The sequence below is a fragment of the Palaemon carinicauda genome, chromosome 9 (genome assembly GCF_036898095.1).
Source record: "Palaemon carinicauda isolate YSFRI2023 chromosome 9, ASM3689809v2, whole genome shotgun sequence".
NCBI lineage: Eukaryota > Metazoa > Arthropoda > Malacostraca > Decapoda > Palaemonidae > Palaemon > Palaemon carinicauda.
Window position 1 is genome coordinate 135,498,191 of NC_090733.1, and position 23,804 is coordinate 135,521,994.

The 23,804-nt window shown below is 46.8% G+C and overlaps 1 protein-coding gene across 2 annotated transcripts in view; it reads right to left on the reverse strand.

Moving 5' to 3' along the window:
- LOC137647163 (NFX1-type zinc finger-containing protein 1-like) overlaps positions 1-23,804 on the reverse strand; it is a 181,233-nt gene that overhangs the window by 106,928 nt on the left and 50,501 nt on the right. For both annotated transcript variants that reach the window (XM_068380441.1, XM_068380442.1), the window contains exon 2: positions 5,204-8,263. In XM_068380441.1, the coding sequence (XP_068236542.1) occupies positions 5,204-8,252 (3,049 nt within the window). In that variant the 5' untranslated portion in view covers positions 8,253-8,263. The remainder of the gene's footprint in view (positions 1-5,203; positions 8,264-23,804) is intronic.

Consider the following 23,804-nt stretch of genomic DNA (forward strand, 5'->3'; position numbering starts at 1 on the left):
CCGTAAAGCTCTCTTGGACGAGCGAGAGAGTACAAGTTTTGTAAAGGCTGGCATGTCAGCAGGTACGCCTAAAACAAACTCAGACGGCGGAGAACGAGGAGCAACAGAGACGAAGTGTTCGGGAAACAACTCTTTAAAAATTAACATGACTTTCTTAAAGTCCATAGATGGCGGAACTGTTCTTGGTTCATCAATATCTGAAGGATGATCCTCAGGCTGAGGGTCAGCAACGTCCTCATCCGAAAAGTTCCTCATCTGACAACTGATGAGAAACAAGCAAAGGGGTTGGCAATGCTTGACACGCAGCGTCCACCCGCACTGGTGCATAAGTGGCGGACCAGGACGCAGCGTCCTGTAACTGCTTGACAGTCTGTGAACTGTCAACAACAACAGGTGCGTGAGGACGCACAGCGTCCACCCGAGACTGCTTAGACCGCCTAGTCTGAGCAGTCAAAACAACTCTAGACTGCGGAGGTTGACACTCAGCGTCAAAACAAGTCAACTCCGATGGTTGGCGAACGTCCTGAACGTCAACAGGCGCATCAGTAAGTTGCCTAACGTCCAAATGCGGCTGAAAATCCACACGAGACCGCATCGAGTGTGGTTCTAAACCAACTGCTTGACGTGACTTGGCTACAACAGCGTCAACAGGACGCACAAATGAACGTTTGGGTGGCTGAAGGCCAGGATCTCGATGAGATAAACGGCTAGGCTCAACGGAAACCTTATCGGCATTGTAGTCTTCCATAAGGGACGCAAGCTTAGACTGCATGTCCTGCAGTATAACCCATTTTGGGTCCACGGGAATGGGTGCGGTAACCGATGGGGTTAGCGTCTGAGACGGCACAACTTTGCCTTGCTTAGGCGGCGAGCAGTCATCCGATGACTGCAACGGGTCCGAACTGTCCCAATGACTACATCCAGGATGTTGGACTTGTCCTGAAGGGACCGACTTCCGTTTAAGAGGCCTAGAAACCTTGCTCCACGGTTTCTTGCGTGAAAAGCCTTCGGAAGACGAGGAGAAAATAGGCTCTCTCGTCTTATGGTAGGGGCGATCTTGGTGAGATACGCCTGATACCATAGAGGGAACGTCTGTTCGCTGATCAAGGCCTCTTGAACCCATAAGTCGTACGACATTACTTCTCCCCTGGGCTTGGGAGCTTGCAAGAGGTCCCAGACTAGGTGAACGACAGGCACGAACAGACGAACCCTCGGTCGCAACACTGTTCACAACACTTTGCGCACTAATCACTTTCCCACTTTCCGCCGTGGCACTATGACACTTAAGTTCCTTCACGTCAGCCATGAGTTGATTACGATCAGTTGCTAACGCTTCAACTCTTTCCCCCAAGGCATGAATAGCACGTAACATGTCTTGCATTGATGGTTCCTGAGTGCTAGAAGGGGGGTTAGGAACAACCACTACAGGGGAAGGATTAGGTTCAGGGGCATGTGGAGAGGAAAAATCTACAGACCTAGATGAACTCCTCCTTACCCTATCTCTCTCTAGCCTACGTGCATATTTATCGTATTCGAGCCAATCGAATTCCGAAAGGCCCACGCATTCCTCACACCGATCTCCCAATTGACAGGTTTTACCCCGACAATTGGAACAAACAGTATGTGGGTCGAGAGAAGCCTTTGGAAGACGCCTATTACAGTCCCTAGCATTACACTTTCGAAATCTAGGTACTTGAGAAGGGTCAGCCATTTTGAATTAGTCAAAGAAAATTCCAAAAAACAATCCAAGTCATCAACAAATAATCTGATTCAATAAAGAGTTCAAGAGTTTATGTTGAGGAAAAAACACCTGCACTGCGAAAGCTCAAACCAAAATGAAGTACTTCACCAAATATGTTGAGAAAACTCCAGGTTCTACAGCGAGTATGAATACGTCTTGTCGTCAACTTCGACAGAGAAGAATTGAAGGGTTTGTTTACATGCAAGAGTGGTATCTGGCCGACAGTTGGCGCTGGTGGGCACACCCGCAACCTTTATAGCGATCGCTCGCGAGTTTTTTGAGTGTGTTTTCTGTCGAGCCGCAGAGTTCCAGCTATTATATATTCACCGGCTAAGTTAAATATTTAAAAATGCAGTTTTCCTAAGTTCCAAATAAAAATTTAGGACTTTTCCTGCAAACTATTACCGTTGTCAACACTTTGGTTCCAAACCTAGATTCAATGAAAACCTGTTCTTGTGGCAATGACACCACGCAGTCTCCAACAGTAGAGATTTTGTAGCGTGGCACAATATTGGGTCCACACTGCATTATATGGAATTGTTTTAGAAGCTTCTTTGGTGTGACCAAAATGGACATTTCCAAGGAAACCCATCAGCATGTAGAAATTTAAAAACTCCTTGTATGAGAATGACGATGTCGTGATCAGCTCCAACCATACAGGGGCATTCAACGTTCCAGAAAACTAATCAAGAGGAGATATGAGATTAAGGAGTGTAAACCAGAGGTCTGACAAGGCCAAGTTGCACCAAGTGTCTTGATTTCAAACTAGAAACATCTACAGTATCTTCAAAAAACTTTGTCATGCCCAAGACGGAAAGATGCCCTGCCCGGGACATAAAGAATCTGCTAGCCCATCCTACTCGTGACAAGAAGTAGTCAGCCTTTCCCGTGCTCTCACTTGTATCTCCAAAATCTTATAAGAATGAAATTTCCTGTCCCATTTTAAACATACCAGTTCAGTGACATCTTTGAGCTCACTGTACAAGCATCTTCTTTTCAGCTGAAAATCCCAGCCACGAAAAATAACAACCTGCCATTCAAGTATTTTTTATTGACTCAACCTTCCTGCCTGTTCCCCTTATTCATACCTTTACCATCCATTTTCATTGTGAATACGGTTATGAATCAATGTGTCGTATAGTTTCTTATCTACAGTATTTCTTTTAATATTTTTCCCCTATTTTGTACATTTTTATTTACAAATGACTCCACCACAGTTGGTTCTACCCTTTCCAGAAGCTCAAATGGGCGCGTAAGCGTAGAAACACAATGGTGACTGAGTGCCGGGGCAGGCAAGAGCAGCGATATAGATGAGGCTTCACTAGTCTCGAAAGAAATTAGTTCATGGTGGACGACACTTGGTTTACGGGAAGGGTGTTTAGTTGACCAAACATTAGATGACTGTGTAGAGATGGTGTAGTGCTCAACTAAAGCAACTAATGAGATCAAATCATATCATATAGCAAGTACTTGGGCCATAAGGCCCAGTGCCAGGGTATATAGGCCACTCAGCATCTACGTGTAACTAGGGGAATGCCCTGCAGTTCTACAATGAAGTCAAAGTTGAGAGGTTGGATAGAAATATATAAGAATGGAAGCTGGAATGGAGGTCTAGTAAAAGACTAGAGTAATTGCAGCTAGGGGTGCAATGGATACTGCAAAGACCCTCCAATTATGCACGTGGTAGTGCAGTGAAGGCAGGATGTCTTCTAGCATTCTTTCTAAAGCATGCCTGCCTACCTTCTTCCTACCCTTCCTCCTATCAAGAGCTAGGGAAGACAAAATACTAAAACACACCGTAAAACCATAAATATTAATACCAATTGATAAATGCATCCTTCTCTCTCCACGAGCAAGACTGAATAGCTCCATACTTTCTTTCTACTTTCACAACGAACAGGTAATGACGCAATGACCTACACACAAGGCAACGGTAATATGTGCAGGATGTCTTCTAGCATTCTTTCTAAAGCATGCCTGCCTACCTTCTTCCTACCCTTCCTCCTATCAAGAGCTAGGGAAGACAAAAGACTAAAACACACCGTAAAACCATAAATATTAATACCAATTGATAAATGCATCCTTCTCTCTCCACGAGCAAGACTGAATAGCTCCATATTTTCTTTCTACTTTCACAACGAACAGGTAATGACGTAATGACCTACACACAAGGCAACGGTAATAGTTTGTGAGTGTTAATACTGCCACAAAAGTTAAAAAGTCAGAATCATATTAAACCAAATAACATGAGATTAAATAGAAGATCCATATCCATAGGTTATGAGAGTTTCTAAGGTAGTCAACAGAGCAAACACAGAAACTCAACCTCACTCAAAAATAAGAACTATAGTCCATTTCTTTTATTGAGGCAGATTTGCACTGACTTGCAGCAGTGCCCTTTTAGCTCGGAAAATTTTCCTGATCGCCGATTGGTTAGAATTATCTTGTCCAACCAATCAGCGATCGGGAAACTTTTCCGAGCTAAAAGGGCATCACTGCGAGTCGGTGCAAATCTGCATCGCTAAAAGAAATTGACTATAGTTAGACATGCCCTTCCCTTAATCATCTCCCAAATGGTTGAATTTCTCATTAACTGGGTTGTGGTGGCCGATGGGGTAACGTCCCTGACTGAACGCCAGACTGGGGTTAAGCGTCCCACTCAAATTCGATAATTTCTTTGGTCTCTGCAACCTCACCGTCCTTGTTAGCTAAGGATGGGGGGTCTGGGTGAGCCTATACGTCTATCTGCTGAGTCATCAGCAGCCATGGCCTGGCCTTCTTTGGTCCTAACTTGGTTGGAGAGGGGGTTTGGGTGTTGATCATATGTATATATGGTCAGTCTCTAGGGCAATGTCTTGCTTGACAGGGCAATGTCTTGCTTGACAGGGCAATGTCACTGTCCCTTGCCTCTGCTATTCATGAGCGGCATTTAAACCCTTAAACTAATTTCTACAGATGATCTAGATTTACCAATTACCAAATAAGTGTATATGTACATAACTAAGGTTTGTATACCCCCTAGGAACTAATGTATATTCTTGTTCACATATACGTAAAATAAAAAGGTTTATATTCTAAGATCAAGTACTTAACCCTTTTACCCCCAGGCTATTTGGAAATTTCCAACCCTTAACCCCAAAGGGTTAATTTTTATTCAAGCACATTTTGCAGTATATATTTTTCAAATTGCTCTAACAGCCTTAATTTTTGTCATAGAGAGGTCAGGTTGGTCTCATTCTCTTGGAAAATGCCTGAATTTTCTCAAAAAATTATCAAAAAAAAATAAAAAACAAATTGTAAATAGCATTTTTTTGCAGGGACATACCGGTACGTCCATGGGGGTAAAGGGAAGTGTTTTGTGAAATGTACCAGTACGTCCTTTAGGTGTAAAAGGGTTAATGAAACCCTAATTTTGTTCCTTGACAAAAATTAAAACGAATAACTGACTGTAAACAAACTTACCTATAGATGGACCCAGGTCTTGCATTATACTGCTGTACTGTGCAGCTCCGGTGGTTGTCATGCCGACAACCGATGCATGTCTCATTATATACAAAATCTCCTGATTCTTAACCTCTTCAATTGCTCGAGACTTTCGCTGGAATTTGGATTCAAGTTTCTTCAGATCCTTCAATATACTTTCTTGAAGTTTATTTGTCCAGTGTCTGTATAAAACCCACCGACTTGGAAAATCTAGCGTCATTAAATTTAAAATTGGCCGACTTTCCAGATACTTTGCGGTGTCTAAATCGAAAGGCATATTCAAACCAATCTGAAGAGCCTCTCTTTGGCCTGATAAAATGTTGTACCTGAATGCGGCTTCAAAATTGTTTTCATTTTTCCGGTAAGCTGCAGCCGCATGCTCCATTTCTCCGGCTAACTCCCAATCTGTAATTTCGTAATTCACAACATGCTTCTTCGTATCATCCGTTTCACTATCACTGCTGTCATCATCTTCCAATTGCCTGTCCTGTTCGACTTGAGCAAGAAACTCTTCAGCATCATTAAATACCTCATCAGAAAGTGCTGCTTCTTCTTCTTTTTCTCCATTCTCAGGTGGCTTTCCATTCTCAGGTGGCTTTTCACCTTCTGTGGTGTTACCTACAGGTGCTTTAGTAGATTGGGTTGCTGGGGTCTTTTTCTTTCTCTCCATCTTATTCAACACATCTGGATTTATACTTAACAAAAGCCAATGGCTGAGACCAATTGCTGATAAGTTTGCTTTTAAATGTTCTGGAATGATATTCTTGCCAGAAAAACTGTCAAGAGCAATTATCCCGCAGCATCTTCTACAGGCGTCTACCACTGCTCGCATCATGTTAATCTGCCTCTCCAAATCCGTCAACTCCTGACTAAGAGAAAAGCGCATATCATGAATAGCCGCTGGGATACATCGATTTCTATGCAGCGAGCGAACAAGCCTGTTTACTTGAAATTGATCGATCTGTTCACTCTTGGTTCTTGATCCGACACGTACTATGTTCTTGGTGTAGGAAGTCATACCCTCTAAAAATTGATCTAAAGCATGATTAGTGAAACACACCACTAAAATGGGGGTTGGATGATTATCATTTTTCCAAGATTTACTGTTATGCAGAAGAATCTGCGTTATCTTCAAACCAATAAATGTCTTGCCCGTACCAGGAGGGCCTTGTATAATCGCTAGCTGACGTGTTAGAGCACTGTGCAAAGCTCTACGCTGCGAGCTGTCTAGCCCCAAGTCCTTTTCCGAGGGCCATGCAATTAAACCCCTTTGGACAAACACTTCTCGCAAATGTGGCATCATGTCATCTTCAAGTTCTATTGTATCATCTTCAATATCCATCAGTCTATTACAGGCTTCCTCTTTTTTCATGTACTTCATATTTTGCAACACTCTCAGATCATATATTTCCCCAGCTCCCAAATATTTTGGAGGATCAACATTAGGCTGAACGTGAATAACATAGGGGGCAAGAGCTACGCCATTATCCACCAATTCCTGGAGAGTTTTCAAAACATGCTTGTAGGCCATGAAATATGCTCTGGATTCCACCATGACAAATTTCCTGGAGAAGTCCAAGTCTTCAATGTCTGTTTCAAACTGCACTCCGATAGTGCCTTCTTTCCTGTAAAGTTCTGCATCTCTCTCTGCAACAGAAGCAAAGATCAAGGTTTGAAAGTTATCGCAGCTGAAACATAGAAGATTGCCATAGAGCAGCCTCTTGGAATTTTCTATGGATTTAATGTGTCTTGGAAGATTCAGCTTTACTAAATGCATCATCTTTTTATTGTTGAATTTTGTTCCAACAATGAATACATTTCTATATACTCTAATATCTTTAAATCTTGACTTCGCATCTCCCCTGAAATCTAATATGCCTGTTCTCAAGGGCTTAACAAAATCTTCTCTTAGCAACCTAAACTGAACATCTAAATAATGAATCTCATCATTATATTTCCCCTTCACAATATTCTTTCTGAGGAAAGGTCTATCATGACTGAATAAATCATGTTTGGTTGGCAGCACAGATATTAGTTTGAAATCTTCCGGAGGTTCCATGTTATCCATTTCTTCCTGGTTTTTCTCTCTCTTTTTGGGGCCAAGTTTTCTTTCCACCTCCCACTGTTGAGTGGCTTCAGTTAACATATCTTGTAGTTTCTCATATTTCGTTATTAAATCTTGGGAAACAAAAGCCAACTGATTCAAGTGTAGTAAGACTGCTATGCATGTATCTATTACAGTGGGGACTTTGTCAATAGCCACATTTGTCAAAGCCTGTGAATAACAATTTAGAAATGTATACAAGTGAGTGAAGAACTCCTTTGCTCTATCCAGATACCTTCTTTTCACAGTCATTGCAAACGAACAAAGTTTATCCATGAATCTTGGCTCACATGTTCTTGTGAAAAGTTCATACAGAGACTCTCTATTGGATTTTGTATCTGTGGCATATGCAAGGACCTTTACCAAAAGGAAGAATTTATCGTCCTTGATACTTTCATCCTTAAGCAACAAATTATACCCAGACTGTTCTCTAAGTAATTCTAAGGCTACCGCATCCGGAGGACACGAGAGGAGACGGTCAAGTTCTTTGAAACCCATGGGGTACTCCCTCTGTCTTTTCTGTCCTCTTACATTGCCATAGCCTTTTGAAGGTGTTCTACTAGGTTCATCAAACGTGTTAAAACCTTCACTATCTCTTCTACTCCTGTTTCCGGAATGTTGATGACTGAAAGGCGAACTAGATCGACCACCTCTGGGTTGTCGTTCAACGAAAGGCGAACCAGATCTACCACCCCTGGGTTGTCGTTCAACAAAGGGAGACCTGTCGAAGCTAATTAGAGACTCGCAACTCTTTGCTCCCCTTTTATCCTGAGGACTGCTGTTTCTCCAGTTCTCTCTTCCTGAACCTCGGTAAGACGCTTGGTCCCACCCACGACCTCGACCCCGTGCCCGTCCCCGCCCTCTAGGGATGGGGGAATATCCATGTGAGCTTGAAGACTCGTCATGATGCCAAGACCGACGCATTCCACCACAAACTAGAAAATAGAAAACAAAATCAATTATTTTCTAACAAAATTCTAGCTGTAATTCTATTACTGTAAGCTATAATATACAACTGTATTTAATATCCTAAATTCTTTTATTTGTATTACAGTATTCCTAAGTATACAACCATGAGTCCTTTAATAAGAATAGGAGTATGACTTCAGCAAAACTGAAACAGTTGCTTAAATGCAAAAAGATATGACAAAATTGGAGATAATTTGTATTTTTCCTAACTATACAAACCAGAGTCCATTAAGTAAGACAAGATTAACATCGGAGCTTGGGAATACGGTAGTTAAAATCTTTATAAAAAGGTGTAACCAGGTGGCCCGTAGTTAATGGCTTGCTCACTCTAACTGCAGCAGTCCCAGCTGATGGTGGGTAAGTATAAGTACAGAACTCAGTTTGTAAAGTCAAAATTACCTTCAAATCTGTCATTTGCTCTGGCACAAATATAAACCCTCGTCCTTTACGTAGGAGACTCATCCTTAGGTGCAAGGGAGTACTTATTCCAACTGGGTGGGTACTTATCCTGAGCTACCAAAAACTCTGAGTAGAGTTGAGATTTTTTTACACCTCATATAACCATGGTTTGATGGGCCCATGGCCCATGCAATAAAATATGAGGGGAAAAGAATCTCTGAGTAGCAACAATAAGACATATATCTAATAATGGGGTTGTCTGGTTAACATATATATATCAATGGGTTTACCTGGTTACACCACACTCCCCCTCATAAGGAGTGTGGAAAAATGTTATTTTCATTAGTAAAATAAATTTTTGAATATACTTACCCGATGATCATGTAGCTGTCAACTCCGTTGCCCGACAGAAATCTACGGTCGGGATACGCCAGCGATCGCTATCCAGGTGGGGGTGTGCTCAACAGCGCCATCTGTGGTCAGGTACTCAAGTACTTCTTGTCAACAAGACCTCAATTTTCTCCTCGGTCCACTGGTTCTCTATGGGGAGGAAGGGCGGGTCCTTTAATTCATGATCATCGGGTAAGTATATTCAAAAATTTATTTTACTAATGAAAATAACATTTTTCAATATTAATCTTACCCGATGATCATGTAGCTGATTCACACCCAGGGTGGTGGGTGGAGACCAGCATACATGTTAACAAAGAAGCTAAGTATCCCGTATTTCATTTTATTACTTATTCAAAATAACAAATATAAAATAAATAAGTACCTGGTAAGGAAGTCGACTTGAACCATTACTCTGCCTTTATTAAGTACGTCTTCCTTACTGAGCGTAGCGGTCCTCTTAGGATGCTGAACGACTCTTAGGTGCTGAAGTATAAAGGGCTGCAACCCATACTAAAGGACCTCATCACAACCTCTAACCTAGGCGCTTCTCAAGAAAGAATTGACCACCCGCCAAATCAACCAGGATGCGGAAGGCTTCTTAGCCGACCGTACAACCCAAAAACAACAATAAAAAGTATTCAAGAGAAAGGTTAAAAAGGTTATGGCATTATGGGAATGTAGTGGCTGAGCCCTCACCTACTACTGCACTCGCTGCTACGAATGGTCCCAGGGTGTAGCAGTTCTCGTAAAGAGACTGGACATCTTTGAGATAGAATGATGCGAACACTGACTTGCTTCTCCAATAGGTTGCATCCATAACACTCTGCAGAGAACGGTTCTGTTTGAAGGCCACTGAAGTAGCCACAGCTCTCACTTCATGTGTCCTTACCTTCAGCAAAGCAAGGTCTTCTTCCTTCAGATGAGAATGAGCTTCTCTAATCAGAAGCCTGATGTAGTAAGAAACTGCGTTCTTAGACATTGGTAGCGAAGGCTTCTTGATAGCACACCATAAGGCTTCTGATTGTCCTCGTAAAGGTTTTGACCTTCTTAGATAGTACCTAAGAGCTCTGACTGGGCAAAGTACTCTCTCCAGTTCGTTCCCCACCAAGTTGGACAGGCTAGGGATCTCGAACGATCTAGGCCAAGGACGTGAAGGAAGCTCGTTTTTAGCCAAAAATCCGAGCTGCAAGGAACATGTAGCCGTTTCCGATGTGAAACCTATGTTCCTGCTGAAGGCGTGGATCTCACTTACTCTTTTAGCTGTTGCTTGGCATACGAAGAAAAGAGTTTTTAATGTGAGGTCCTTAAAAGAGGCTGATTGGAGCGGTTCAAATCTAGATGACATAAGGAACCTTAGGACCACGTCTAGATTCCAGCCTGGAGTGGACAACCGACGTTCCTTTGAGGTCTCAAAAGACCTAAGGAGGTCCTGTAGATCTTTGTTGGTGGAAAGATCCAAGCCTCTGTGGCGGAAAACCGCTGCCAACATACTTCTGTAGCCCTTGATCGTAGGAGCTGATAGGGATCTAACGTTCCTTAGATGTAACATGTGTCAGCAATCTGGGTTACAGTGGTACTGGTTGAGGAAACTGCATTGGCCTTGCACCAGTTTCGGAAGACTTCCCAATTAGACTGATAGACTCTGAGAGTGGATGTCCTCCTTGCTCTGGCAATCGCTCTGGCTGCCTCCTTCGAAAAGCCTCTAGCTCTTGAGAGTCTTTCGATAGTCTGAAGGCAGTCAGACGAAGAGCGTGGAGGTTTGGGTGTACCTTCTTTACGTGAGGTTGACGCAGAAGGTCCACTCTTAGAGGAAGAGTCCTGGGAACGTCGACCAGCCATTGCAGTACCTCTGTGAACCATTCTCTCGCGGGCCAGAGGGGAGCAACAAACGTCAGCCGTGTCCCTTTGTGAGAGGCGAACTTCTGAAGTACCCTGTTGACAATCTTGAACGGCGGGAATGCATACAGGTCGAGATGGGACCAATCCAGCAGAAAGGCATCCACGTGAACTGCTGCTGGGTCTGGAATCGGAGAACAATACAATGGGAGCCTCTTGGTCATCAAGGTAGCGAACAGATCTATGGTTGGCCGACCCCACAGGGCCCAAAGTCTGCTGCAAACATTCTTGTGAAGGGTCCACTCTGTGGGGATGACCTGACCCTTCCGGCTGAGGCGATCTGCCATGACATTCATATCGCCCTGAATGAACCTCGTTACCAGCGTGAGCTTTCGATCTTTTGACCAAATGAGGAGGTCCCTTGCGATCTCGAACAACTTCCTCGAATGAGTCCCCCCCTGCTTGGAGATGTAAGCCAAGGCTGTGGTGTTGTCGGAGTTCACCTCCACCACCTTGTTTAGCTGGAGGGACTTGAAGTTTATCAAGGCCAGATGAACCGCCAACAACTCCTTGCAAATGATGTGAAGTGTCCTTTGCTCCTGATTCCATGTTCCCGAGCATTCCTGTCCGTCCAATGTCGCACCCCAGCCCGAGTCTGATGCGTCCGAGAAGAGACGGTGGTCGGGGGTCTGAACAGCTAAAGATAGACCTTCCTTGAGAAGAATGCTGTTCTTCCACCACGTTAGAGTAGACCTCATCTCTTCGGAAACAGGAACTGAGACCGTCTCTAGCGTCATGTCCTTTATCCAGTGAGCAGCTAGATGATACTGAAGGGGGCGGAGGTGGAGTCTCCCTAACTCGATGAACAGGGCCAGCGATGAAAGTGTCCCTGTTAGACTCATCCACTGCCTGACTGAGCATCGGTTCCTTCTCAGCATGCTCTGGATGCACTCTAGGGCTTGGTTGATCCTTGGGGCCGACGGAAAAGCCCGAAAAGCTTGACTCTGAATCTCCATACCCAGGTAAACAATGGTCTGGGATGGGACGAGCTGGGACTTCTCTAAATTGACCAGGAGGCCCAGTTCCTTGGTCAGATCCATAGTCCATCTGATATTCTCCAGACAGCGACGACTTGTAGGAGCTCTTAAAAGCCAGTCGTCTAAATAGAGGGAGGCTCTGATGTCTGCCAAGTGAAGGAATTTCGCAATATTCCTCATCAGTCTCGTAAACACAAGAGGTGCCGTGCTTAGGCCAAAGCACAGGGCTTGGAACTGGTACACAACCTTTCCAAAGACGAATCTTAGGAAAGGTTGGGAGTCTGGATGGATGGGGACGTGAAAGTATGTGTCTTTCAGGTCTAACGAGACCATCCAGTCCTCCTGCCTGACCGCTGCTAGGACCGACTTCGTCGTCTCCATCGTGAACGTCTGCTTGGTGACATAAGCATTGAGAGCACTGACGTCCAGCACCGGTCTCCAACCTCCTGTCTTCTTGGCTACCAGGAAGAGACGGTTGTAAAAGCCCGGGGATTGATGATCCCGGACTATGACCACTGCTTCCTTTTGTAGCAAGAGCGACACCTCTTGTTGCAACGCTAGCCTCTTGTCCTTCTCCTTGTAGTTGGGAGAGAGGTTGATGGGAGATGTAGCTAGAGGGGGATTGAGGCAGAACGGAATTCTGTATCCCTCCCTTAGCCACTTCACAGACTGAGCGTCTGCACCTCTGCTCTCCCAAGCTTGCCAGAAGGTCTTGAGTCTGGCTCCTACTGCTGTCTGGAGAGGAAGGCAGTCAAAACTTGCCTTTTGCGGACTTGGAACCCTTCTTGGACTTGCCACGGTGACTGTCTGCACGGGTACCTCCTCTGCTGGAGGTTCTGCCACGAAAGGGCGGGATGAACCTAGAAGCAGGTGTATCAACTGCTGTAGGGCGGAAGGGTCTAGGCACGGAAGGTAAGGTTTTAGCCTTACGTGCAGAAGAAGCCATGAGGTCATGAGTATCCTTCTGGATAAGAGAGGCAGCCATCCCCTTAATCAACTCCTCCGGAAACAGACACTTGGAGAGAGGAGCAAACTGCAACTCTGACTTCTGGCAAGGAGTGATACCAGCAGATAAGAAGGAGCACAGATGTTCTCTCTTCTTGAGGACTCCTGATACATATGAAGCCGCAAGTTCACCAGACCCATCCCGAATTGCCTTGTCCATGCTAGACATGATCAGCATGGCCGAGTCCTTATCTGAAGGGGAAGTCTTCCTGCTTAAGGCTCCCAAACACCAATCGAGGAAGTTGAATATCTCGAAGGCACGAAAGACTCCCTTCAACATATGATCAAGATCGGAAAAGGACCAGCAGATCTTCGAACGTCTCATAGCCAACCTGCGGGGAGAGTCAACCAGACTTGAGAAGTCGGCCTGGGCAGAGGCAGGAACCCCCAAGCCAGGTTCCTCTCCCGTGGCATACCAGACGCTCGACTTAGAAGCCAGCTTGGGAGGAGGAAACACAAAAGAGGTCCTTCCCAGTTGCTTCTTGGAATGCAACCAGTCCCCCATAACCCTCAAAGCTCTCCTTGATGAACTGGCGAGAACAAGCTTGGTGAAGGCAGGCGCAGCAGACTGCATGCCCAGAGCAAACTCGGAGGGAGGAGAACGAGAGGTTGCAGACACAAAGTGTTCAGGATACAAATCCCTGAACAAAGCAAGGACTTTGCGAAAGTCTAAGGAGGGTGGCGAAGACTTGTGTCCTTCAACATCAGAGTGAGGATCATCCAGATGAGCAGCTTCATCATCCGATACATCATCATCCGAAAGTTGAGTTGTGAGTGGCAAAGGCAGAGCAGCAAGCTGAACGGCTGAATCCTGCAGAACGGGTGCATGCGTACCTGCGGATCCAACATCATGCCTCTGCTGGACAGTCTGCGAGCTGGCAACAACAAAAGCAGAGGGCTGGTGTGTGGGAGGGTCTGCGGTGGGCTGAGGAGCATGCGGTATGGTATGCAGAGCATGCTGTAAGGTATGCGGCTCATGCTGCATGGTATGCGGAGCATGCTGTAAGGTCTGCAGAGCATGCTGCATGGGCTGAGGAGAATGCCGCATAGTGCTGGAACCCGGCAACTCCTGATGCGGCAGCTCACGCATGTTAGCAGATGGTGCAGCAAGAACATGCGTCTGGCAGTGAGGACTGCGCATCGGTGGAGGAGCTCTCACAGGTGGGGTGTGGGAGCAGGCAGCCGCAGTATCTGCTGAGCGCACAACCTCTGCGGGTTGTAGGTTAACAGGAGAGGTGTTAACCTTCTCGGCATGATACTCCTGCATAAATGCCGCAAGCTGAGACTGCATAGTCTGCAGCATGGACCACTTAGGGTCTACTGTGGTTGGAGCAACAACAGACGGAGCAGAGGCCTGTTGAGGGACCACTCTACCTCTCTTGGGAGGTGTGCAGTCATCAGATGACTGCGGCGAGTCCGAACTGACCCAGTGGCTACACCTGGGCCGTTGGACTAGCTCGGAAGGGACCTTACGTTTGAGCGGTCGTGAGACCTTGGTCCACCGTTTCCTCCTGGAAACCTCTTCCACAGACGAGGAATGTAAGGGCTCATTCGTCTGTAAGTGGATGGGACGATCCTTAGCAGATACGTCCGCAACCACTGAGGATACATCCGTGCGCCGATCAAGGCCTGCCGAACCCTTTGGTCCTTCGACATTGCTTCTCCCCTGGGCTTGGGAGCTTGCAAGAGGTCCCGGACTGGGAGGACGACTGGCACGCACAGATGTACCCTCATGCGCAACACTGACACTGACACTATGCACATCACTAGCACTAACACTTCCCACTGCACTCTTCGCTTTCAGCTCTCTGACATCTGCCAAGAGCTGATTGCGGTCACTAACCAACGACTCCACCTTCTCACCGAGAGCCTGAATGGCACGCAACATATCAGCCATTGCAGGCTGAGCACTCGTAGCAGGTTCGGGAGTCACCACCACAGGGGAAGGAAAAGGTTGAGGGGCATGGGGAGAGGAAAAATCCACAGAGCGAGAAGAACTCCTCCTATCTCTCTCCTTCTCTAACCTACGTGCATATCTGAGGAATTCATTAAAATCGAATTCCGAAAGCCCAGCACATTCCCCACATCGATCTTCCAATTGACAGGATTTTCCCCTACAATTGGAACATACGGTGTGAGGATCTATAGAGGCCTTCGGAAGACGCCTAGTACAAGTCCTAACACTACACTGCCTGTATTTAGGAACTTGGGAATGGTCAGACATCTTGAATTTAGAGGTAGTCAAGGGGGAATTCCAAAATTAAGCAAAGATCGTTAACCAATGAATCAAATTAATTCCAAAAGCTTGCTAAGCTAAGGATAAAGCTTCCTGAACAGCGAAGGCTAAACTTCAGAGCAAATACATCACCAAATCGTGAACAAAAGACTCCAAAATCAACAGCGTATCCATGTAGGTCTTGCCGGCGGCACGACAGAGGAAAAATTGAGGTCTTGTTGACAAGAAGTACTTGAGTACCTGACCACAGATGGCGCTGTTGAGCACAACCCCACTTGGATAGCGATCGCTGGCGTATCCCGACCGTAGATTTCTGTCGGGCAACGGAGTTGACAGCTACATGATCATCGGGTAAGATTAATATTGAAAAAGACACTTCTATATCATGTAATAAATAAGCAACAGGTTAACCAGTAGCTTACCTGCAATTGAATCGAATCGAATCCACCTGACAAGGTTTCCGATGATGTGCCCCCAGGGAGACAAAGATATAAAGGCAAGACCAGCCATTCTTCACTTTCATCACGGTCTAACACGCAACCTCCACCCTCGATGCTAATGGTCCTGTGAGGAGCCGAGGCAGCTATATCAACTTCTATGCAGCCACTACTGGCTCTAGCATAAAGATGTCTAGGGACCAAGGAATCTCCACAGCTTGAAGTACATGATGCCACCAAGAGATTCCTACAGAATGCCAGGGTTGTGCTGTCCCCTCTGACATCGTGACCTCTTACCTGAACTCTTCATGGGGCAGAAGGTGAGGGTGACAAAAGGGTACGACCAATGACTTTTCTTAGCCAAGAAAAGATTGTATTCTTGGTTACCTTCTTCTTGACTCCCAGTGGTGAGGAAGAGGTGGTGCAGGTAAGGTCGAATTGCATGTGTACGTTAAAGTAAGATCTCAGTACCCTCAAAAGGCACAAAAGCAACTGATCTCCATCGTCAGTTACGTTCCTAAGGCTAACTATATGACACTAAATCTCAAATTAGGTACTGACGGGTTTTGTGTTTTAGCTACAAACTCAGGGACAAAGGAGAACAAGACCTGTGTCCAGCGTTTGGTGTGAATCACAATAAAGGAGAGCCCATACAGCTCATCAACCCCTTTGGAAGAAGCTAGGGCAAGTATGAAATACATTTTGAAGGTAAAGTTTCTGTCTGAGGCAAGACTCAACAGTTCATAAGGTGCCCTTTTACAGGAGTATAAGGCCTTGGTGACATCCCAGGGTGGTGGTCCTACCTCTATCGGAGGTCATGACTGTTCAAAACTCCGTATGAGCACAGTTAGTTCCACTGATGAGGAATTATCAACTCCCTTCAGCCTAAACCCTTGGATCTTCAGCGATAACCTTTCACTGCTGATACTAAGTAAAGCTTTTCTCTTTAAATTTAAATTTAAAGTAAACATTTGGCTAACAATGGAAGAGGTTTCGCGAGGAGACACAGGCCATGTAGGACACCAACCACAGAAGATGGTCCACTTAGCCTAGTATGTATGCTTAAGTTGAAGATTTCTGGAGGTATCCAGACATCTTTCGTACAACTTAACCCAAAAAGCTTTGAGAGGGGATGCTGAGTAACCTTGAAGCATGAAACCGAAGAGAGTCTACTGGGCTGTGGAATATCTGCAGACGTGGTTGGGACAACAGGTTGGAGAGAGGAGGCAATCCCCGCAGAGCCTCCATTGGAAAAAGTAGTAGATCCAGATACCATTCTTATTGGGGCCATTTCAAGACTACTTGAGCCATATGGAGGTTCAGAGAGGACCAGACTTGGTTCAAGACACTCCTTATTAGGCAGAATGGAGGAAAAGTATAGTATAGACGTCAAAATCGTTCCAGAGGTGCTGGAGGGCGTCCTCGAACACTGCTTCTGGAATTGGCAATAGTAAGCAATACTGTGCAGATACTGTACATCAGATGCCTCTGATTCAGTTGCGAATCTGAATTGTCGGCAGACCCCCGCAAAGTAAGGATCTTGTTTGCTCAGTCAGGACGCAAAGGCCATTCTGACTCAACGATCTGCATCATCCTGCTCAATTTGCCCACCATGATGTTCTTTTTGCCTGAAATAGAGGCCTGTCAGAGTTATCAAGCTGAGCAGTACAAACTTATATATACAGTACTTGTATATGCCTCTACAGTGGTGTTGTAGCTCAACATCACCAAGCGAACGTGAGGATACAAGCTCGACGCTCCAACAATTGATATGGCATCAATGTTCCTGGTTGGTCCATTGTCCTGACACTAGGTGTCGTAGGAGGCGAGATCCCCACCCTGCCTTAAAGATGTCTGTGAACATCCAAAGTTTTGGTGTGAGTGACAGTAGGGGGAAGCTCATCTCGTCTAGTCACCAATCCAGACCAAGACTGAAATCCTCCTAATGTTAGGGGGAGGGTAACTGCCTTGTGATCAGTGTCTCTTCAGCTCCCATTGGAGACGACCATTTGGAACAAGATGTTCCAGGGAGGCTAAAGGTCCCAGAAACTTCTTCCAAACATGTGATGGCAGACATGGCTGTTGAAGCGAAGGGAGAGCCACCAATCAAAAGTGTACCAGTCTATCCCGAGATGGGAAGACTTTTCCTACAACTGTGCCCGATGTCCATACACAGATGGATTAGTTTTTGATTGGGCACTAGAATCAACTTCTCTCGATTCACCACGATCCTCATATCGTGACAGAACGAAAGAAACTTATCTCGGCGGAGATTGTCCTCCGAAACTGCCACGATCACCCAATTGCATAGGTAACACATAAAATGAATGCTGCTGTAAAATTGACGGCTTGGATAGAATTAATACCCGTTTGTATTGAAAAGAAAAAAAAAGGGGGGGAGGGGACTTTTTTTACATGTACATTTTTCAATATTAATCTTACCCGATGATCATGTAGCTGTCAACTCCGTTGCCCGACAGAAATCTACGGTCGGGATACGCCAGCGATCGCTATCCAGGTGGGGGTGTGCTCAACAGCGCCATCTGTGGTCAGGTACTCAAGTACTTCTTGTCAACAAGACCTCAATTTTTCCTCTGTCGTGCCGCCGGCAAGACCTACATGGATACGCTGTTGATTTTGGAGTCTTTTGTTCACGATTTGGTGATGTATTTGCTCTGAAGTTTAGCCTTCGCTGTTCAGGAAGCTTTATCCTTAGCTTAGCAAGCTTTTGGAATTAATTTGATTCATTGGTTAACGATCTTTGCTTAATTTTGGAATTCCCCCTTGACTACCTCTAAATTCAAGATGTCTGACCATTCCCAAGTTCCTAAATACAGGCAGTGTAGTGTTAGGACTTGTACTAGGCGTCTTCCGAAGGCCTCTATAGATCCTCACACCGTATGTTCCAATTGTAGGGGAAAATCCTGTCAATTGGAAGATCGATGTGGGGAATGTGCTGGGCTTTCGGAATTCGATTTTAATGAATTCCTCAGATATGCACGTAGGTTAGAGAAGGAGAGAGATAGGAGGAGTTCTTCTCGCTCTGTGGATTTTTCCTCTCCCCATGCCCCTCAACCTTTTCCTTCCCCTGTGGTGGTGACTCCCGAACCTGCTACGAGTGCTCAGCCTGCAATGGCTGATATGTTGCGTGCCATTCAGGCTCTCGGTGAGAAGGTGGAGTCGTTGGTTAGTGACCGCAATCAGCTCTTGGCAGATGTCAGAGAGCTGAAAGCGAAGAGTGCAGTGGGAAGTGTTAGTGCTAGTGATGTGCATAGTGTCAGTGTCAGTGTTGCGCATGAGGGTACATCTGTGCGTGCCAGTCGTCCTCCCAGTCCGGGACCTCTTGCAAGCTCCCAAGCCCAGGGGAGAAGCAATGTCGAAGGACCAAAGGGTTCGGCAGGCCTTGATCGGCGCACGGATGTATCCTCAGTGGTTGCGGACGTATCTGCTAAGGATCGTCCCATCCACTTACAGACGAATGAGCCCTTACATTCCTCGTCTGTGGAAGAGGTTTCCAGGAGGAAACGGTGGACCAAGGTCTCACGACCGCTCAAACGTAAGGTCCCTTCCGAGCTAGTCCAACGGCCCAGGTGTAGCCACTGGGTCAGTTCGGACTCGCCGCAGTCATCTGATGACTGCACACCTCCCAAGAGAGGTAGAGTGGTCCCTCAACAGGCCTCTGCTCCGTCTGTTGTTGCTCCAACCACAGTAGACCCTAAGTGGTCCATGCTGCAGACTATGCAGTCTCAGCTTGCGGCATTTATGCAGGAGTATCATGCCGAGAAGGTTAACACCTCTCCTGTTAACCTACAACCCGCAGAGGTTGTGCGCTCAGCAGATACTGCGGCTGCCTGCTCCCACACCCCACCTGTGAGAGCTCCTCCACCGATGCGCAGTCCTCACTGCCAGACGCATGTTCTTGCTGCACCATCTGCTAACATGCGTGAGCTGCCGCATCAGGAGTTGCCGGGTTCCAGCACTATGCGGCATTCTCCTCAGCCCATGCAGCATGCTCTGCAGACCTTACAGCATGCTCCGCATACCATGCAGCATGAGCCGCATACCTTACAGCATGCTCTGCATACCATACCGCATGCTCCTCAGCCCACCGCAGACCCTCCCACACACCAGCCCTCTGCTTTTGTTGTTGCCAGCTCGCAGACTGTCCAGCAGAGGCATGATGTTGGATCCGCAGGTACGCATGCACCCGTTCTGCAGGATTCAGCCGTTCAGCTTGCTGCTCTGCCTTTGCCACTCACAACTCAACTTTCGGATGATGATGTATCGGATGATGAAGCTGCTCATCTGGATGATCCTCACTCTGATGTTGAAGGACACAAGTCTTCGCCACCCTCCTTAGACTTTCGCAAAGTCCTTGCTTTGTTCAGGGATTTGTATCCTGAACACTTTGTGTCTGCAACCCCTCGTTCTCCTCCCTCCGAGTTTGCTCTGGGCATGCAGTCTGCTGCGCCTGCCTTCACCAAGCTTGTTCTCGCCAGTTCATCAAGGAGAGCTTTGAGGGTTATGGGGGACTGGTTGCATTCCAAGAAGCAACTGGGAAGGACCTCTTTTGTGTTTCCTCCTCCCAAGCTGGCTTCTAAGTCGAGCGTCTGGTATGCCACGGGAGAGGAACCTGGCTTGGGGGTTCCTGCCTCTGCCCAGGCCGACTTCTCAAGTCTGGTTGACTCTCCCCGCAGGTTGGCTATGAGACGTTCGAAGATCTGCTGGTCCTTTTCCGATCTTGATCATATGTTGAAGGGAGTCTTTCGTGCCTTCGAGATATTCAACTTCCTCGATTGGTGTTTGGGAGCCTTAAGCAGGAAGACTTCCCCTTCAGATAAGGACTCGGCCATGCTGATCATGTCTAGCATGGACAAGGCAATTCGGGATGGGTCTGGTGAACTTGCGGCTTCATATGTATCAGGAGTCCTCAAGAAGAGAGAACATCTGTGCTCCTTCTTATCTGCTGGTATCACTCCTTGCCAGAAGTCAGAGTTGCTGTTTGCTCCTCTCTCCAAGTGTCTGTTTCCGGAGGAGTTGATTAAGGGGATGGCTGCCTCTCTTATCCAGAAGGATACTCATGACCTCATGGCTTCTTCTGCACGTAAGGCTAAAACCTTACCTTCCGTGCCTAGACCCTTCCGCCCTACAGCAGTTGATACACCTGCTTCTAGGTTCATCCCGCCCTTTCGTGGCAGAACCTCCAGCAGAGGAGGTACCCGTGCAGACAGTCACCGTGGCAAGTCCAAGAAGGGTTCCAAGTCCGCAAAAGGCAAGTTTTGACTGCCTTCCTCTCCAGACAGCAGTAGGAGCCAGACTCAAGACCTTCTGGCAAGCTTGGGAGAGCAGAGGTGCAGACGCTCAGTCTGTGAAGTGGCTAAGGGAGGGATACAGAATTCCGTTCTGCCTCAATCCCCCTCTAGCTACATCTCCCATCAACCTCTCTCCCAACTACAAGGAGAAGGACAAGAGGCTAGCGTTGCAACAAGAGGTGTCGCTCTTGCTACAAAAGGAAGCAGTGGTCATAGTCCGGGATCATCAATCCCCGGGCTTTTACAACCGTCTCTTCCTGGTAGCCAAGAAGACAGGAGGTTGGAGACCGGTGCTGGACGTCAGTGCTCTCAATGCTTATGTCACCAAGCAGACGTTCACGATGGAGACGACGAAGTCGGTCCTAGCAGCGGTCAGGCAGGAGGACTGGATGGTCTCGTTAGACCTGAAAGACGCATACTTTCACGTCCCCATCCATCCAGACTCCCAACCTTTCCTAAGATTCGTCTTTGGAAAGGTTGTGTACCAGTTCCAAGCCCTGTGCTTTGGCCTAAGCACGGCACCTCTTGTGTTTACGAGACTGATGAGGAATATTGCAAAATTCCTTCACTTGGCAGACATCAGAGCCTCCCTCTATTTAGACGACTGGCTTTTAAGAGCTCCCACAAGTCGTCGCTGTCTGGAGAATCTCAGATGGACTATGGATCTGACCAAGGAACTGGGCCTCCTGGTCAATTTAGAGAAGTCCCAGCTCGTCCCATCCCAGACCATTGTTTACCTGGGTATGGAGATTCAGAGTCAAGCTTTTCGGGCTTTTCCGTCGGCCCCAAAGGATCAACCAAGCCCTAGAGTGCATCCAGAGCATGCTGAGAAGGAACCGATGCTCAGTCAGGCAGTGGATGAGTCTAACAGGGACACTTTCATCGCTGGCCCTGTTCATCGAATTAGGGAGACTCCACCTCCGCCCCCTTCAGTATCATCTAGCTGCTCACTGGATAAAGGACATGACGCTAGAGACGGTCTCAGTTCCTGTTTCCGAAGAGATGAGGTCTACTCTAACGTGGTGGAAGAACAGCATTCTTCTCAAGGAAGGTCTATCTTTAGCTGTTCAGACCCCCGACCACCGTCTCTTCTCGGACGCATCAGACTCGGGCTGGGGTGCGACATTGGACGGACAGGAATGCTCGGGAACATGGAATCAGGAGCAAAGGACACTTCACATCAATTGCAAGGAGTTGTTGGCGGTTCATCTGGCCTTGATAAACTTCAAGTCCCTCCAGCTAAACAAGGTGGTGGAGGTGAACTCCGACAACACCACAGCCTTGGCTTACATCTCCAAGCAGGGGGGGACTCATTCGAGGAAGTTGTTCGAGATCGCAAGGGACCTCCTCATTTGGTCAAAAGATCGAAAGCTCACGCTGGTAACGAGGTTCATTCAGGGCGATATGAATGTCATGGCAGATCGCCTCAGCCGGAAGGGTCAGGTCATCCCCACAGAGTGGACCCTTCACAAGAATGTTTGCAGCAGACTTTGGGCCCTGTGGGGTCGGCCAACCATAGATCTGTTCGCTACCTTGATGACCAAGAGGCTCCCATTGTATTGTTCTCCGATTCCAGACCCAGCAGCAGTTCACGTGGATGCCTTTCTGCTGGATTGGTCCCATCTCGACCTGTATGCATTCCCGCCGTTCAAGATTGTCAACAGGGTACTTCAGAAGTTCGCCTCTCACAAAGGGACACGGCTGACGTTGGTTGCTCCCCTCTGGCCCGCGAGAGAATGGTTCACAGAGGTACTGCAATGGCTGGTCGACGTTCCCAGGACTCTTCCTCTAAGAGTGGACCTTCTGCGTCAACCTCACGTAAAGAAGGTACACCCAAACCTCCACGCTCTTCGTCTGACTGCCTTCAGACTATCGAAAGACTCTCAAGAGCTAGAGGCTTTTCGAAGGAGGCAGCCAGAGCGATTGCCAGAGCAAGGAGGACATCCACTCTCAGAGTCTATCAGTCTAAATGGGAAGTCTTCCGAAACTGGTGCAAGGCCAATGCAGTTTCCTCAACCAGTACCACTGTAACCCAGATTGCTGACACATGTTACATCTAAGGAACGTTAGATCCCTATCAGCTCCTACGATCAAGGGTTACAGAAGTATGTTGGCAGCGGTTTTCCGCCACAGAGGCTTGGATCTTTCCACCAACAAAGATCTACAGGACCTCCTTAGGTCTTTTGAGACCTCAAAGGAACGTCGGTTGTCCACTCCAGGCTGGAATCTAGACGTGGTCCTAAGGTTCCTTATGTCATCTAGATTTGAACCGCTCCAATCAGCCTCTTTTAAGGACCTCACATTAAAAACTCTTTTCCTCGTATGCCTAGCAACAGCTAAAAGAGTAAGTGAGATCCACGCCTTCAGCAGGAACATAGGTTTCACATCGGAAACGGCTACATGTTCCTTGCAGCTCGGTTTTTTGGCTAAAAACGAGCTTCCTTCACGTCCTTGGCCTAAATCGTTCGAGATCCCTAGCCTGTCCAACTTGGTGGGGAACGAACTGGAGAGAGTACTTTGCCCAGTCAGAGCTCTTAGGTACTATCTAAGAAGGTCAAAACCTTTACGAGGACAATCAGAAGCCTTATGGTGTGCTATCAAGAAGCCTTCGCTACCAATGTCTAAGAACGCAGTTTCTTACTACATCAGGCTTCTGATTAGAGAAGCTCATTCTCATCTGAAGGAAGAAGACCTTGCTTTGCTGAAGGTAAGGACACATGAAGTGAGAGCTGTGGCTACTTCAGTGGCCTTCAAACAGAACCGTTCTCTGCAAAGTGTTATGGATGCAACCTATTGGAGAAGCAAAGTCAGTGTTCGCATCATTCTATCTCAAAGATGTCCAGTCTCTTTAC